This window comes from Coregonus lavaretus (genome assembly GCF_964263955.1).
Source record: "Coregonus lavaretus genome assembly, chromosome: 33".
Classification (NCBI taxonomy): domain Eukaryota; kingdom Metazoa; phylum Chordata; class Actinopteri; order Salmoniformes; family Salmonidae; genus Coregonus; species Coregonus lavaretus.
Genome location: NC_140020.1, coordinates 22,815,534 through 22,833,244, shown reverse-complemented (window position 1 = coordinate 22,833,244; position 17,711 = coordinate 22,815,534). Strand labels below are relative to the sequence as shown.

The following is a 17,711-nucleotide window of genomic DNA, read 5'->3' as shown; positions in this document are numbered from 1 at the left end:
CAGGATCAGAAAAGGCCGCTTTACTGTACCTCCATGTAGTCCTCTTCACATATAACCTCCCGTTGGGACCAGGGCAGTGGCAGGGAGCAGGTCTGATACAAAGGGTAGCGCGACTGTTGGTCCTTGGCATCCGTGACAATGACATTGAACTGGAAGGTGAATACCTCATCATTCTGAAACGACAAATAGTTATTTGTTATCAGGTTTGATCAGCTCAGCAAGATGATACAAACAGGGTCCTCAGTTTGCACCTTTTTGTTCCATTCCTTAAACCAACACACCCGATTCACCACCACATTAAAAAAAAAAATCAAACCACCCTTGATTAGTTGAATGAGGTTTATTGAGTCAGTTGAATCAAGTTGGGCTAAGACTTTAGAACTCTCCTGCCCTAGAGTGAGACATAGGGTATGTCCCAATTCTCTCTCCTTTTTCCCCAAAGTGTGCACTTATGGTGGAAACTCCCACTAGCCCATGCCTCCACCAATCCAATGCTTTTAGATTTGCAGGAAGTAGTGAATAAGTGCACACTTCAGGAGGAACGAGATATTGGGATGCACCCATAGGCTACCTGGTTGTCAGTGTGACAGGAGAAGTAGGAAGCCCTGAGAGTGGTGTAGCCATCCATCTTGAAGGTGCTGATGGTGTAACCACACCGGGAAGCAGTCTTTTCATCTATGGGATGCACACCAGCCACACCTGCAGAGTAGAGGACATTACATTTCACTCTGCGCATCAATTACGTTAAACAAATGGCACATATACTCCTACATCAGACTATAGGATACTTATAGCCTACTATATCCTACTACTATCCCACTCATAGTTCACTAATGTTAATATTGAGGACCCACTATCTAGGACTGAGGGCACCAAATCTTTCAATCATAAACAGTTGAAATCAACTTGAGCCATACTTTAAGCAAGGTCTAAAGTAATACAACTAAAATACTAAAACCTTATGTCATCACCCCACCTACAGCCTCAAACTGAGGCGCGTTGCCAGACGAACCAACATGCACCCATAGGTATCGATCACGACATTCTGACTGTACGGCCACTCCTACACAAGAGAATACAGGTTAGGGTAAAATGAATAAATACCTGTGATATTGAGTCGGTTTTGTGAATGAACAGAGATTTATCTCTGCTTACATTGATAGTCCCCTGCAGTGGCTCACATGCCTGACGACTATTGTTTTTAGTACAATATTTGTGCTTGGGTACATTAACTTGATAAGACTCATGCAGACCATGATCAATGAAAAGAACTCAGCATACCTTCTGGAATACTGTAACCGTCGGGACTTCCAAGAACCCCCAAATAAAGGAATGATAGTCTGGGAGAAAGTTACATTAATGCCTGCCATTTCTCACTGGTAAAATCATGGAGAACCACAACACATCAAAATTGTTTTGCATTTTTCCAAATGATTTCCAACTCAGAATTTAAGAAAATCAAACTTACCCAATACTTACGCCAAGACTTGCAGCCATCATTTGGCTATAAAAATCCCCAGCTTGACTAAACAATACTAGTACTAGTCAGATAGTAGCAGAAAATAAAGACAGCAAAACTAGTTGCTTTGAAACTCCCTTGCTACTAACCAAAGGGCCAAACAATTTTAATTCAGTCACAGGTAGACTAATCACCACCGGAAGGAGGCGGAATGGAACCCAGGTGTGACTGATTGAACTTGATTGCTTTGTAAACTTTTGATGACTTCCATTGGCACCGTTGTCCTACGAAAGGAGTGAGGCTTATTTGGGTATGCATAGCCAACTGCACAAAATGTTATATTTGGTGGTTGAATATGAAATTGATTTAGCCTAGCACTACACAGCTGATTCAAATAATCAAAGCTTGATGATGAGTTCATTATTTGAATCAGCTGTGTAGTGCTAGGGCAACAACCAAAACGTGCACCCCTTGGGGTCCCAGGACCGAGTTTGGGAAACGCTTGCCTAGTAGAAGCAAAATGGAGGAGTTTTCCGCCTTTAGTGGTTGGGTTTGTAATCTTATGTTCATCACTGTAAATAGCCAGCAGAGGGAGGTAAATTGTCATAAGCCTGCATTTTATCTAGTCTCTTGCTGAGCTGTGCTGTCTAGCTATCCCAAACCACCAGATGGCAATGTTAATTGGTTTTACACCCTGAGATTTAGAACACAAACACAAACTTCTTCTGTAAATTAACATTGTTTTGCATATGCTGATTAAAAATAAACTCATTCAAAATAGACTAAATGTTTGGTAAAAGATATGGTCTCTCTTCAAATATGCTGAGTGGTTAGTGTAGTTATAATTTGCAATAATGACCTTTTAATTTGACAGAACATTTTTGTCAGCTCTTTTGTGGGTTTGACATCAGAAAGCGAATGGCTGCAGTGGCATTAGCCAGGTAGGTGCTTCCACACATTGGTAGTGGATGATGGTAGTTCTCCCCAATACAATGAAAAGTGCTTTGAGTACCTGAATTTTTTTTAAATAAACCCAAATCTATTATTGTGATTGTTATTATTTTATTTTGTATTATTAGTATTATTATAAATGATTAATATATTAATATCCTTCCAGGTCCAGTGAAAGCCCCAGTCCTGGGTACTGGGTTCCACACCAGCCTTGGAAAGGAGTCCCGTGCTCAGACGCTGCAGAACGGTGAGTCCTTAACTAAACCCACCATGCCCTCTCTCCTCAAAACATCTGGGGCTTGATCAGCATGTTGGAGATAGAAGTTCAACACATAGAGTGGACATTATTCTTTATTCCAACTAATATACATTCTTGGGTGAATCCTGCCACTTAAGACCTATTTTCACTTAATGCATTGATGCCAATGGGAGATTAAGTGAAAATGTGACTTAAATGGAATTTGGGATTCACACCTGTATGCATAACTCTTACTCTGGGGACCAAACAAAACCTGTTCAAGCAGGAAACGGAATGATTGGTTGTGAGATAGTGAGTGAAATTAACCAGGATGTTTTTGGTCTCATGTTTCCTGTTATCATATAAAATCTGAGATTACATCTTGGGAAGTTGGTTTACTTGACAGTTTCATATCCAATCATTGTATAGAAGACGGTTTTATGGAGAGGCCAGTTTGGTGCATGTCTCAAATTGGTGTGTGTGAGAGAGAGAGTAGCTAATAAAGCCCATGAGAGAAAGAGAGAGAGAGACTGAGAAACTGAGAGAGTGAGAGGTTTGATGAGAAATGTTCCCGGCCTTGAGGATTTATAGTTTGTGGTGATCACTGTGAACAAGCACATCCCTGTGAGAAAACACTGTGTTCTCAGAGCACACACCACACCTGGACCAACAGCAACACACACACACACACTGTCCCTCTCTCTATCACATTCACTTATTCGCACGCACCACACACACGCACACACAATCCGCCTCTAATCCGCCACTTTCTGTCATCCAAACACACCGGGATTAAACTGTCCTGAGGGGAGTTAGTGGGGTGGGGGTGGGGGAGGATACACACACAGAAACACGCACCAGTAGTCGCGTACACACGGTGGTTAGTTGTATACACAAACACATGCACACACAGCGGTTCCAGAATATAACAATTAATGCTCTTAAAAGCTTTTTGGTTTATTTCTGGCGCTGGGTTGGATGGTACGCTGACACTGGTGACCGGGCTTCACTCCACTCTGCATTCCAGATCAACCTGCCTGACACACAAACACACACACACACACACACACCCTTGGCGTTTTTCCTATTTTGTTGCATTACAACCTGTAATTTAAATGGATTTTTATTTGGATTTCATGTAATGGACACACAAAATAGTCCAAATTGGTGAAGTGAAATGAAAAAAATAACTTAAACTCAAAAAAATTAATAACGGAAAAGTGGTGCGTGCGTATTCACCCCCTTTGCTATGAATCCCCTAAATAAGATCTGGTGCAACCAATTACCTTCAGAAGTCACATAATTAGTTAAATAAAGTCCACTTGTGTGCAATCTAAGTGTCACATGAACTGTCACATGATCTCAGGTATATATACACCTGCTCTGAAAGGCCCCAGAGTCTGCAACACAACTAAGCAAGGGGTACCACCAAGCAAGCGGCACCATGAAGACCAAGGAGCTTTCCAAACAGGTCAGGGACAAAGTTGTGGAGAAGTACCCTACCTATGGCCTCCATAATACTCATCCCGTCCCGTCCCGTCCCCCATGCCCACAATGCATCTATGATTACCAGTCCCTGTGCTACCCAGCTATGCCACTAGCAACCTGCTGCTCCAGCTGAGGACTATGACAACCAGGCCTCCCCTGCTGAAAAGGTTAACCAACCTTGCCCTGCATTCCTCAGAACCACCTTTCAAAGCCACCATTCATCCTTCCTTCACCAGCCGTCAAGGATTTTTAAAACTCTCATATGGTAGTATAACGATAATGGTGTTAGGGCAGTTTTTGTAATTTTAAAGTTTCTTGTTTGAAGAGTGACTGAGTCTGATTTAATGAATAAACGGTTAGCTAGCTGCGCGGCATGGCTAGGCTGCTGGTGGCGTTAGCTCTGGCTGTGAGTTTCAGGAGTAGCTAGCCTCGTCTGATATGCAGCTACGGTAATATACTAACTAACTAACTAACTAACCACAGCTAGGAAAAGGACAAAAAAAGATGTCCACAGCCAGCCAACCCACTAGTCAGCATGGGGATGCTGTTGTTCTGACACTGTGTGGACCCATCACCCAGAACACACATCCCACTCCTCATGTCAGTATGAAAAATGTATGCACTCACTATAACTGTAAGTCGCTCTGGATAAGAGTGTCTGCTAAATGACTAAAATGTAATGTAAATGTAAATCTAAGTACAGATCAGGGTTGGGTTATAAAAAAACATCCCACGGAGCACCATTAAATCCATTATTAAAAAATGGAAAGAATATGGCACCACAACAAACCTGCCAAGAGAGGGCCGCCCACCAAAACTCACGGACCAGGCAAGGAGAGCATTAATCAGAGAGGCAACAAAGAGACCAAAGATAACGCTGAAGGAGATGCAAAGCTCCACAGCGGAGATTGGAGTATCTGTCCATAGGACCACTTTAAACCGTACACTCCACAGAGCTGGGCTTTACGGAAGAGTGGCCAGAAAAAAGCCATTGCTTCAAGAAAAAAAAATGTGTTATGAATAGTTATGCACGCTCAAGGTTTCAGTTTTTTTGTCTTATTTCTTGGTTGTTTCACAAGAAAAAATATTTTGCATCTTCAAAGTGGTAGGCATGTTGTGTAAATCAAATGATCCAAACCCCCCAAAAATCCATTTTAATTCCAGGTTATAAGGCAACAAAATAGGACATATGCCAAGGGGGGTGAATACTTTCGCATGTCAATGTACACACACATCCTGTGTGCATGCACATCCGACTCACACACACAACAGTATGCGTGAACACATTTAAATCAAATCAAATTTTATTGGTTGCATACACATATTTAGCAGATGTTATTGCGGGTGTAGCGAAATGCTTGTGTTCCTAGCTCCAACAGTGCAGTAATATCGAACAATACACGTGAATCTAAAAGTAAAAGAATGGAATTAAGAAATATATAAATATTAGGACGAACAATATATATACACTACCGGTCAAAAGTTTTAGAACACCTACTCATTCAAGGGTTTTTCTTTATTTTTACTATTTTCTACATTGTAGAATAATAGTGAAGACATCAAAACTATGAAAGAACACATATGGAATCATGTAGTAACCAAAAAAGTGTTAAACAAATCAAAATATATTTTATATTTGAGATTCTTCAAAGTATTTTGGGTCATTGTCCTGTTGAAAAACAAATGATAGTCATACACACAATACCCCATAATGACAAAGCCAAAACAGGTTTTTATACATTTTTACAAATGTATAAAAAATGTAAAACTGAAATATCACATTTACGTAAGTGTTCAGACCCTTTACTCAGTACTTTGTTGAAGCACCTTTGGCAGCGATTACAGCCTTGAGTCTTCTTGGGTATGACGCTACAAGCTTGGCACACCTGTATTTGGGGAGGGTCTCCCATTCTTCTCTGCAGATCCTCTCAACCTCTGCCAGGTTGGATGGGGAGCATTGCTGCATAACTATTTTCAGGTCTCTCCAGAGAAGTTCGATCGGGTTCAAGTCCGGGCTCTGGCTGGGCCACTCAAGGACATTCAGAGACTTGTCCCGAAGCCACTCCTGCGTTGTCTTGGCTGTGTGCTTAGGGTCGTTGTCCTGTTGGAAGGTGAACCTTCACCCCTGTCTGAGGTCCTGAGCGCTCTGGAGCAGGTTTTCATCAAGGATTTCTCTGTAATTTGCTCTGTTCATCTTTCCCTCGATCCTGACTAGTCTCCCAGTCACTGCCGCTAAGAAACTTCCCCACAGCATGATGCTGCCACCACCATGCTTCACCGTAGGGATGGTGCCAGGTTTCCTCCAGACATGACACTTGGCATTCAGGCCAAAGAGTTCAATTTTGGTTTCATCAGACCAGGGGGGGGGGGGGGTGGTGAGTGTGTGTATGCAAGTGTTAGTGTGAGTGTGTAAGAGTGTCAGTGTAGGCGTGATATGCGGATATACATGTAAACAAGGCTGAAAAGTGACTGGTAGCAGGAATATATAAATACTTATGGTAATATAATAATGGTAATACATGTAAACAGGAGTTACCAGTAAAAGGATATATAGATAGATGCTAATGGTAATGGAAGGCAATAATCAATGAACAGCAGCGTAGCGGTAATAATAAATCTAATCAATAATCATTTTAGCAGCAGCGTTGGTGTGACAGGGAGCAGTAGTTGTTATCCATTTAACAGTCTTATATGGAACGCCGTTTGGGTCTTTGCGTGTCAAAAAAGATACACATCAAATAACACTATTTGACGCGTCAAATAACAATATGCAAACTATATGCAAATGTTGGCCAATCACAAATAAGGCGCATGTGAAGCCAGCTATATGAAAAACATCTCATTCATCGTCAATCATCATCACCAACAAACAAGTAAGTAATGTCGAACCTTGAAAACATGAGAGACCGCTTTTTAAGTACAACCACCTTCACAACCACCCCAGCAGGATCGGGTGGTTCAAAGGTAGGATTAATTATTGTTGGTAATACCTGGCAAAAGTCAACATTGACCGGCACAGCGCCCCCCTTTCCATTATTAGCCTATCTAGCTAGCTATGTTATCGTTTGTTATTTAATAGTATGTCAGTTCGAGTAAACTAGGCATTTCTATTGCTGTTATGTTGTGTTATGATTTCGTTGACGTTTTCTTCAAATATCGCTTGAGAGAATGAGCAGTTATAGAATTGGGCGGAGTCCGAACAACCTTTATGCAAATGAGGATCATCAGTGACAAAATCTATGACTCATAGCACACATATAGGTGAATTGCTGTGACATATGACAAACGAGTGATAGTGTAATCAATGTGTAATAACTACGTACAAAATTTATGAACGTGTTAAATGATTATGTGATGTGCAGTCATATTCAGGTCCTGATTGGTCAACAAGCTTATTTGACGCGTCAAATAGTGTTATTTGACGTGTATCTTTTTTTACACGCAAAGACCCAAACGGTGTTTCATAGTCTTATGTCCAGAGGATAGAAGCTGTTTAGGAGTCTGTTGTTCTGAACCTTAATGCACCGGTACAGATGGTGATACAACCAGTCAGGATGCTCTCGATGGTGCAGCTGTAAAAGTTCTTAAGGATCTGAGGGGCCATGCCAAATCGTTTCAGCCTCCTGAGGGAGAAGAGGTACTGCCGTGCCTTGTTCACGACTATGTTGGTGTGAGAGGACCATGATAAGTCCTCAGTGATATGGATACAGAGGAATTTGAAGCTCTTGACTTGCTCCCCTGCGGCCCAGTCGATGTGGATGGGGGTGTGCACCCGTCCCTGTTTCTTATAGTCCACGATCAGCTCCTTGGTCTTGCTGACGTTGAGGGAGAGGTTGTTGTCCTGGCACCACAGGTCTCTGACCTCCTCCCTGTAGGCTGTCTTATCGCTGTTGGTGATCAGGCCTACCACTGTCGTGTCGTCAGCTAACTTGACCACGATTCTGCCTTGACTGCTCTAGAAGCCTAAAGTGTTTAGAAAGTGTGTTCTGTCCTTATTGTTTAAAATTCTGAGTCTTCCATCTCCCATCTTTGTGTAAAAGAAATGTCAATTGAGACGTGTTTATTGATAGCCTAACACAAATATAGCCTACTACGGGGAATGGAACTGAACTGGCATATGTTTTTATAGTAAAGGCCTATGTTTGTGTTTGGACTAGAGTTGCGGTATACAGTCTGTGTGTTCTGTATTACCATCTGTGTGGTCATGGAGTTTGCTTATTTGCGTGTCTGATATTGTGTGTGTGTGCGCCTGTGTATGTGTTTGCAAGCATACGTGTGTGTGTGTGTGTGTGTGTGTGAGGCTGTGCTGCAGATGGCTAGGCCTCCTGTAGCTCAGTTGGTAGAGGATGGCGCTTGCAATGCCAGGGTTGTGGGTTCGATTCCCACGGGGGGCCAGTATGAAAAATGTATGCACTCACTAACTGTAAGTCGCTCTGGATAAGAGCGTCTGCTAAATGACTAAAATGTAAATGTAATGGCTTCTCTCTGGTAAGTACACAGCTGTCTGTCTCTCGCTCTGCCTGGGGGAACCACAGGGGCAGTTTGTCAGGCCCTATTAACAGGGCCTGTCTGGCCCGCTCATGACATCACCGCTACTGGCAACCCAAAACACTAGTAGTCTAGTGTGTGTGGGTATACTATTTATCCGTGTGTGTGTGCATGTGCGTCTGTGTTTGTGTGTGTGTGTGTGTTACTACCTACCCATGTGTGTGTAACTATATACCCTAACGTGTGTGTGTGTTTCGGTCCACAGGCAAGCGGCAGATCCACAACCTGGGCAGCCAGCTGCAGCTCAACCAGCACTGCCTGGACACAGCCTTCAACTTCTTTAAGATGGTGGTGAGCAAGCACCTGACGCGCGGACGCAAGATGGCGCACGTCATCGCTGCCTGCCTCTACCTGGTCTGCCGGACTGAGGGCACACCCCGTATCCTTTGGACTGGGACGGCACCCCCTGCTGCCCTGAAGGGGGCCAAAGGGGGGGAGATTGTCTTTTACCATAGGGGGTTTGGGTGAGGGTGTTTCCAAGGCTAATCAATGGTTACAGATTAACATGTGTGAGTGTTTTTGAGTACTGTATGTGTGAAAGAAATGGTCATCTCTGTTTACCCAGATGTAAAATCTTTGGTCAGCTGCCTGATTAACTTCCGTGTTCATATGTGTTAGAAATTATGACAAAAACAAAGTCTCCACCCTCGCTAAAGGAAACTCTCATCCATGTGGGTACATGCGTGAAGGACTCGAAGTGAAGCACTCGAGGTTAAGCACCACCTTCGCCCAATCCAGATACATCAAAATAACCAGTGACGAAAACCCAAAAACCAAAACTAATGCTGTTCGTTATCTCTCGCATCTCATTCAGTCCCGGCAGATTCTTCGGTCTACACGCAGAATCTGCCCATTGGAGATTAGTGAAAGGGAGAAGGATTGTATTTGTGACGTATCATCTGTGTGTGTTATTGTGGATGTGTGTGTGTGCGTGTTATTGTGGATGTGTTTGTGCATCCATGTGTGTAATAGAGAGGGTGTGTTGTGTGAGTTATTGTGGATGGATGTGTGTGTAATAGAGAGGGTGTGTTGTGTGAGTTATTGTGGATGGATGTGTGTGTAATAGAGAGGGTGTGTTGTGTGAGTTATTGTGGATGGATGTGTGTGTAATAGAGAGGGTGTGTTGTGTGAGTTATTGTGGATGGATGTGTGTGTGTAATAGAGAGGGTGTGTTGTGTGAGTTATTGTGGATGGATATGTGTGTGTAATAGAGAGGGTGTGTTGTGTGAGTTATTGTGGATGGATATGTGTGTAATAGAGAGGGTGTGTTGTGTGAGTTATTGTGGATGGATGTGTGTGTAATAGAGAGGGTGTGTTGTGTGAGTTATTGTGGATGGATGTGTGTGTAATAGAGAGGGTGTGTTGTGTGAGTTACTGTGGATGGATGTGTGTGTAATAGAGAGGGTGTGTTGTGTGAGTTATTGTGGATGGATATGTGTGTAATAGAGAGGGTGTGTTGTGTGAGTTATTGTGGATGGATATGTGTGTAATAGAGAGGGTGTGTTGTGTGAGTTATTGTGGATGGATGTGTGTGTAATAGAGAGGGTGTGTTGTGTGAGTTATTGTGGATGGATGTGTGTGTAATAGAGAGGGTGTGTTGTGTGAGTTATTGTGGATGGATATGTGTGTAATAGAGAGGGTGTGTTGTGTGAGTTATTGTGGATGGATGTGTGTGTAATAGAGAGAGTGTGTTGTGTGAGTTATTGTGGATGGATGTGTGTGTAATAGAGAGGGTGTGTTGTGTGAGTTATTGTGGATGGATGTGTGTGTAATAGAGAGGGTGTGTTGTGTGAGTTATTGTGGATGGATGTGTGTGTGTAATAATAATATAATATGCCTTTTAGCAGACGCTTTTATCCAAAGCGACTTACAGTCGTGCGTGCATACATTTTTGTGTATGGGTGGTCCCGGGGATCGAACCCACTACCTTGGCGTTACAAGCGCCGTGCTCTACCAGCTGAGCTACAGAGGGTGTGTTGTGTGAGTTATTGTGGATGGATGTGTGTGTAATAGAGAGGGTGTGTTGTGTGAGTTATTGTGGATGGATGTGTGTGTAATAGAGAGGGTGTGTTGTGTGAGTTATTGTGGATATGTGTGCTCAGCACGTGCTTCTACACACCCATGTCCCAGAGACCCATTATTCCGATCAGGTCCAACGACACACCTCCTCCCGCTATCCAGCCACCTCAAACGCACACACACACACACACACACACACACACACACACACACACACACACACACACACACACACACACACACTGATATCCAGCCACCTCTTCTCTCCACGGCGCACCCAAGTCCTTTGAACATTTCCCAATCCCAAGGCAGCAGAAGACCTGGAATGTTTACTGCAGCGTCCAGATCAAACCGCTCGGTGATCAGAATGCATTATAAGCTTCCCCTCCCCCAATTCTAACCTTAACCATTAGTGGAGGAAATGCAAAACTGACCTAAGATCAGTGTCTACTAGGGGCAACGTCACCCTACTCCACATTATAAATCACAGAGGCTGTGTTTACACAGGCAGCCCAATTCTGTTATTTTTTCACTAATGTTTGCATACATTTTGAGTTGTGGCCCCAGCGGGGATTGGACCCATTATCCTTCGCGTTGCAAGCGCCATGCTCTACCAAATGAGCCACACAGGACCACCATAAGTAGATCTACATCAGAGGAGGCTGGTGAGGGGAGGACGGCTCATAATAATGAATGGAATGGAGTGAATGTAATGGTATCAAACACCTGGAAACCAGGTGTTTGATGTGTTTGAGACCATTCAATTAACTCCTTTCCAGCCATTACTATGAGCCTGTCCTTCCCATTTTAAATGTCACCAGCCACAACTGATCTACGTCAAGGATATTCCAATATAAGCCTGAAGGTCTGGAGTACCGCTGTTTGTCTTCCTCCCCTGGCAGTGAATTGATTAACGTCACAGTGATTGGTCGTGCTCAGTAGTACCTTTTGCAAAGGAACATGAAAATCTTCTTACTGACCAGCGTTTTCTTCGTATGTGTGTGTGTTTGCATGGACTCTTTTAGAATAACAAGGGTAGGACCAAATACGTTGTAGATTCTATTCTATTTACAGTCGAGGTAACCACATATGGTTAAGTGATAGGGAGAAAGGAATTACTGTACCTTACAGTGACTTGATGATGCCAGTATCTGGCCTACCTCTAGCCATCCCTCTCAGGTCGCTGTTGGTGTTAGGTTCACAGTGTAGTGATACTAAATCTTCATTTGTCGCTACAGTAGCCCACCCAGGTTCTGTACCGCCGTAACGTTCAATAATAATAATAATAATAATAATAATATGCCAAAGCGACCTACAGTCATGTGTGCACACATTTTTACGTATGGGTGGTCCCGGGGATCGAACCCAATACCCTGGCATTACAAGCGCCATGCTCTCCCAATTGAGCTACAGAGGACCACATTGAGCTACAGAGGACCCCATTGAGCTACAGAGGACCACATTGAGCTACAGAGGACCACATTGAGCTACAGAGGACCACATTGAGCTACAGAGGACCACATTGAGCTACAGAGGCCTGTACTAAAGAGCAAAGTGTTTGTATAACACCAGAGAATCTCACTAGTTGTCTGTGTATTGTGGCATTGCTGGGAGAAGGGTGCACACACACAGACAAAATGGGTGTAGCTCTCTTTCCTTGGGGGTTAGGCCGGGTTTGGGTTGGGCTCCTCCTGTTAGTCACAGGGGACTGAAATAGAAAGTGTCTTCATTCAATCCTATTGCTTCACACACACCCACACCCTTTTATTCGACTACAATACACACAGGCAACCATTGAAGGGAACCGTGTAGTCTTATCTACATGGATTCATCCTGTAACATTGACACAACTTGCCCAAAGGTGAATGCGTTATACAGGTTCGTCTAACCAATCACTCTCCTTGATATTGGGGGGGGGGGGGGGGGGGGTACGACGACAATTATTTAGCACATTTTGACAGCAAGGAAATATAACACATGTTCAGTGCAACCCTCCGGAAATCATTGAAGAACGAATTTGGCCCCGGGGGCACATTTTTTGAAACACCCCTACATTAGTGCATTCATCTTAAGATTGCTAGGTGTGACAACAACATATCCCAATCGTAGCAAGTATATTTTCTGTCAAAAAAGTAGTTATCAGTGCTAGTAGGAAAATATAAGTGCCTACACTACTTTTGACCAGTGCCCATAGGGCTATCTAGGGAATAGGGTGCCCTGGTCAAAAGTAGTGCACTAGTAGGGATAGGGTGCCATTTGGGGCACATCCCTAGTGTGTGAGGTTTAGCGACGGTGTGCATTATCTGTCGATGGTGGCGGCACTATCAGATTATCCTTTCCCTTTCTGTGGCGCTAATCTAATCTCACCCTGCTGGGATTAATGGGCCCTGTAATCTCGTGCTACGTGTGTGTCACCTCAGGTGTCTGTGTGTCCGTGTGTGTGTTGTTCAGGTACGAGCTTGTGTGGGTAGGTGGGAGGGCGGAAGGGAAGTGTGTATTTTCAACTGGCAGTTGGATTGTTTTCATGTAGCCTATCAAGTGTGTGTTGTTGGTGAGTGTGTGTGTGCGCGTTTCTTGGCTGTTGTTTGTTTGTAATGGTAAATAAGGGGTTGGTCAGGTGTGTGTATGGCTGTGAAGTTTGCAATGTGTATAGTAGTCGTATACACTAGGTATGTAGTAATTTACAGTATGTGTTTGTGTTCCAGGTGTGTTCGTGTTCCAATTAGTAGTGTTTGTTCCAATCTGTGTGTATGTCTGTGTGCGTGCTTGCACACTTCCGTCCGTTCGCAGCATTGTAAGGTGAGCGTCAGCCGACAGTCTTCCCGAGTCAATCCACCTCGCTCCCTCTCTCCTGTCTCTAGGTGACCTCGTCTGCAGGTTGCTAGGGTGGAGCTGAGGCACTGCGGGGCCAGTTCTATATTTAGCCGCGCATCGGCAGCTGAAGGGGCCAAGCATCAGGGGAGTTTGAGTCACCCGACGCTTGACTGCAGAAAGACCCGGCATCAGCGTATGCACCGTCTCACTCACCGTAGTGATTGGCAAGAAACAAACCCAGTGCACAATTCTAAGGCCCTAGACTTGTGTTGACGGTGTTAACTGAGCTTACTTGTCTAGAACACCGGATTTCATGTTTTTACATTATTTTCAGTGTTTGAAAGGACAGCATTCTCTTTTTAGATTTATTTTTCTTCTCAGTTTTGTTGATGGAAAATTACATTGCACCCCTTACTTAGCATTATTAAGCATAAATTTTTTAGGTTATTCTTAGAATGTTATTGACAGGTCGATTTGGGCCATTTCAGCAAAAAAATAGCCTTAGTAGCCTTAGGCTTTTTGAATACTTTGCTCTGAACAGTATTTGTAAGTGCTGAACCCATTGAGAAATGGGTCATGCTACTTAGTTCATATAGTACCCTGCAGTTTCAGACCATTTATTTTCGGTTTAGTGCCTACTGAACACAACCATTGTGTATCTCGTGCTGTTCTTTGCAGTAAAGCCCTTGTTGCTGTCACCTTTACTTCCTTAACGCTCCCTCCCCCTTCAGACATGCTTCTGGACCTGAGTGATCTCCTACAGGTACGTTTAGTCTCTGTCTTCGTCCATTACAAAGACACGATTCTCTACCCTTTTCCAGATGTGTGCACTTCACTCCTCATGCATTTACAGTGCATTCGGAAAGTATTCAGACCCCTTGACTTTTTCCACATTTTGTTACGTTACAGCCTTATTCTAAAATTTATTAAATTGTTTTTTTTCCCCTCAACAATACCCCATAATGACAAAGCAAAAACAGGTTTATAGAAATTGTTGCTAATTTCTAACAAATAAAAACTGAAATAATACAACTACGTAAGTATTCAGACCCTTTACTCAGGACTTTGTTGAAGCACCTTTGGCGGCGATTACAGCCTCAAGTCTTCTTGGGTATGACGCTACAAGCTTGGCACACCTGCATTTGGGGAGTTTCTCCCATTCTTCTCTGCAGATCCTCTCAAGCTCTGTCAGGTTGGATGGGGAACGTCGCTGCACAGCTATTTTCAGGTGTATCCAGAGATGTTCGATCGGGTTCAAGTCCGGGCTCTGGCTGGGCCACTCAAGGACATTCAGAGACTTGTCCCGAAGCCACTCCTGCGTTGTCTTGGCTGTGTGCTTAGGGCCGTTGTCCTGTTGGAAGGTGAACCTTCGCTCCAGTCTGAGGTCCTGAGCGCTCTGGAACAGGTTTTCATCAAGGATCTCTCTGTATTTTGCTCCGTTCATCTTTCCCTCGATCCTGACTAGTCTCCCAGTCCCTGCCGCTGAAAAACATCCCCACAGCATGATGCTGCCACCAACATCCTTCACCGTAGGGATGGTGCCAGGTTTCCATCAGACGTGACGGTTGGCATTCAGGCCAAAGAGTTCAATCTTGGTTTCATCAGACCAGAGAATCTTGTTTGAGTCCTTTAGGTGCCTTTTGGCAAACTCCAAGCGGGCTGTCATGTGCCTTTTACTGAAGAATGGCTTCTGTCTGGCCACTCTACCATAAAGGCCTGATTGGTGGAGTGCTGCAGAGATAGTTGTCCTTCTGGAAGGTTATCCCATCTCCATAGAGGAACTTTGGAGCTCCGTCAGAGTGACCATTGGTGTTCTTGGTAACCTTCCTGACCAACGCCCTTCTCTAGGAAGAGTCTTGGTGGTTCCAAACTTCTTCCATTTAAGAATGATGGAGGCCACTGCGTTCTTGGGGACCTTCAATGCTGCAGAAATGTTTTGGTACCCTTCCCCAGATTTGTGCCTCGGCACAATCCTGTCTCGAAGCTCTACAGACATTTCCTTCGACCTCATGGCTTGGTTTTTGCTCTGACATGCACTGTCAACTGTGGGACCTTATATAGACGGGGGTATGCCTTTCCAAATCATGTCCAATCAATTGAATTTACCACAGGTGGACTCCAATCAAGTTGTAGAAACATCTCAAGGATGATCAATGTAAACAGGATGCACCTGAGCTCAATTTCGAGTCTCATAGCAAAGGGTCTGAATACTTATGTAAAAAGGTATTTCTGTGTTTTATTTCGTTTTTATAAATTTGCAAACATTTCTAAAAACCTGTTTTCTCTTTGTCATTATGGGCTATTGTTTGTAGCATGGCTGGAGGGAGTTCCCACCTTATTATTGACACCAGTCGATTTCTTTTAAATCCATAAGGGGCTGTGTTCGAGTGTACACTTTGTGAGAGGGGTAGAGAAACAGAATGTAGCCATGCAGGACAACCATTCAGGGATCCTAGATCAGCACTCCTACTCTGAGATGCTTAAAACATATGGCCCCAGGTGATATGTATTATCCACATACTAATGCCATTGAGTATAGCCTCATCACAATGAATTATGTTGTCTGCAGGGAGTGTGACACAAGCAAGACTGCTAACCACCAAATTAAACAACTGACCTGCCTACCAAAAATGTTGCATTTGTAAAGAAAAACCAAATGATGTACAGATTAAGGATATTTTAAATTTATCTGTCATAACCAAACCATTTTCATTTCAGCTCCTCACGTATTAAAACCTCCCAAAACATCATTAAATGTATGAAGAACAAAGTCCTAATCTCCCATGGGGTATCCAGCCACTAGAAGACAGAGGGAGTATGTCAATTCAGTGCAGGGAATTTAATGTTGAGTTTTTGGGTCCCTGGGGGAAGCGTTTCTGTCCTACACAGCTGGCGCAGTGGGTTATTTTTACCCCCAGTCCAGGCCAGCTGTCCTAGGAGCACGGCCCCCACCCTAGACTCACCCCTGTCTGGTATTGGAAGGCCGTGGTCAGGCAAGGGTGGAGCCTCCCCAGAAATATGCCACCAATGCACTGAATTCCTTAGCCTGGTCCCAGATCTGTTTGTGCTATATAGTCCACTCCCATAGTGGCTGTCATGCCATTGATGCCAATTAACGAACATATGACTTTGCAAGAAAGCACAAACAGATTTGAGACCAGGCTACGGAATCCTCAGTGCTATGTGGCCCGTGTCCACCAAGACTGGACAGTGGACATACCTCTGCTCTGGGTCCTATGTTTCCCATAGACACTGATCTGGGAACAGCTCATGCTCCCCATAGCCTATCCTTAACCGTTAGCCGGGGAATACAAAATTGACCTTAGATCAGTGTGTACAGTGTGGGGGCAACTTCTCATGACACTCCAGAATTACTGGGCAACTGGAGGCTAAGGCACAGGGTGGAAGTGTTTTGAGTAATGTGCTCTTCACCCCCCTACACACTTTACGTCTATGAATATAATATAAACTTACTTTCTCTACCTACTCCAGTTCCATATACAATTCCCCAATTGTGCTGCTTTGAAATGTAATTAACTTTCATATGACTACAACTATTAAGCTTTAAATGATAATTAGCCTACAGCAAAGCAATCTCCCTTCCTTGTAGAAATCACTGATCTGCCAAGGTTTGATTGGACAAAGTAATTGGAAACATTGCCTTCACTTATCTACCCATGTACAGTTGAAGTCGGAAGTTAAGGTTGGAGTCATTAAAACTCATTTTTCAACCATTCCACAAATGTCTTGTTAAAAAACTATAGTTTTGGCAAATCGGTTAGGACATCTACTTTGTGCAGGACACAAGTCATTTTTCCAACAATTGTTTACAGACAGATTATTTCATTTATAACTCACTGTATCACAATTCCAGTGGGTCAGAAGTTTACATACACTAAGTTGACTGTGCCTTTAAACAGCTTGGAAAATTCCAGAAAACGATGTCATGGCTTTTGAAGCTTCTGATAGGCTAATTGACATAATTTGAGTCAATTGGAGGTGTACCTGTGGATGTATTTCAAGGCCTACCTTCAAACTCAGTGCTTCTTTGCTTGACATCATGGGAAAATCAAAAGAAATCAGCCAAGACCTCAGAATAAAATGTGTGGACCTCCACAAGTCTGGTTCATCCTTGGGAGCAATTTACAAATGCCTGAAGGTACCACGTTCATCTGTACAAACAATAATACGCAA

The 17,711-nt window shown here is 43.6% G+C and overlaps 1 protein-coding gene across 1 annotated transcript in view; it reads left to right on the top strand.

Annotated features, from left to right (window-relative positions):
- brf1b (BRF1 general transcription factor IIIB subunit b) overlaps window positions 1-17,711 on the top strand; it is a 122,063-nt gene that overhangs the window by 17,378 nt on the left and 86,974 nt on the right. Inside the window, exons 3-5 of the mRNA XM_084151534.1 lie at window positions 2,577-2,657; window positions 8,890-9,063; window positions 14,249-14,280. Coding sequence (XP_084007660.1) covers window positions 2,577-2,657; window positions 8,890-9,063; window positions 14,249-14,280 — 287 coding nt within the window. The remainder of the gene's footprint in view (window positions 1-2,576; window positions 2,658-8,889; window positions 9,064-14,248; window positions 14,281-17,711) is intronic.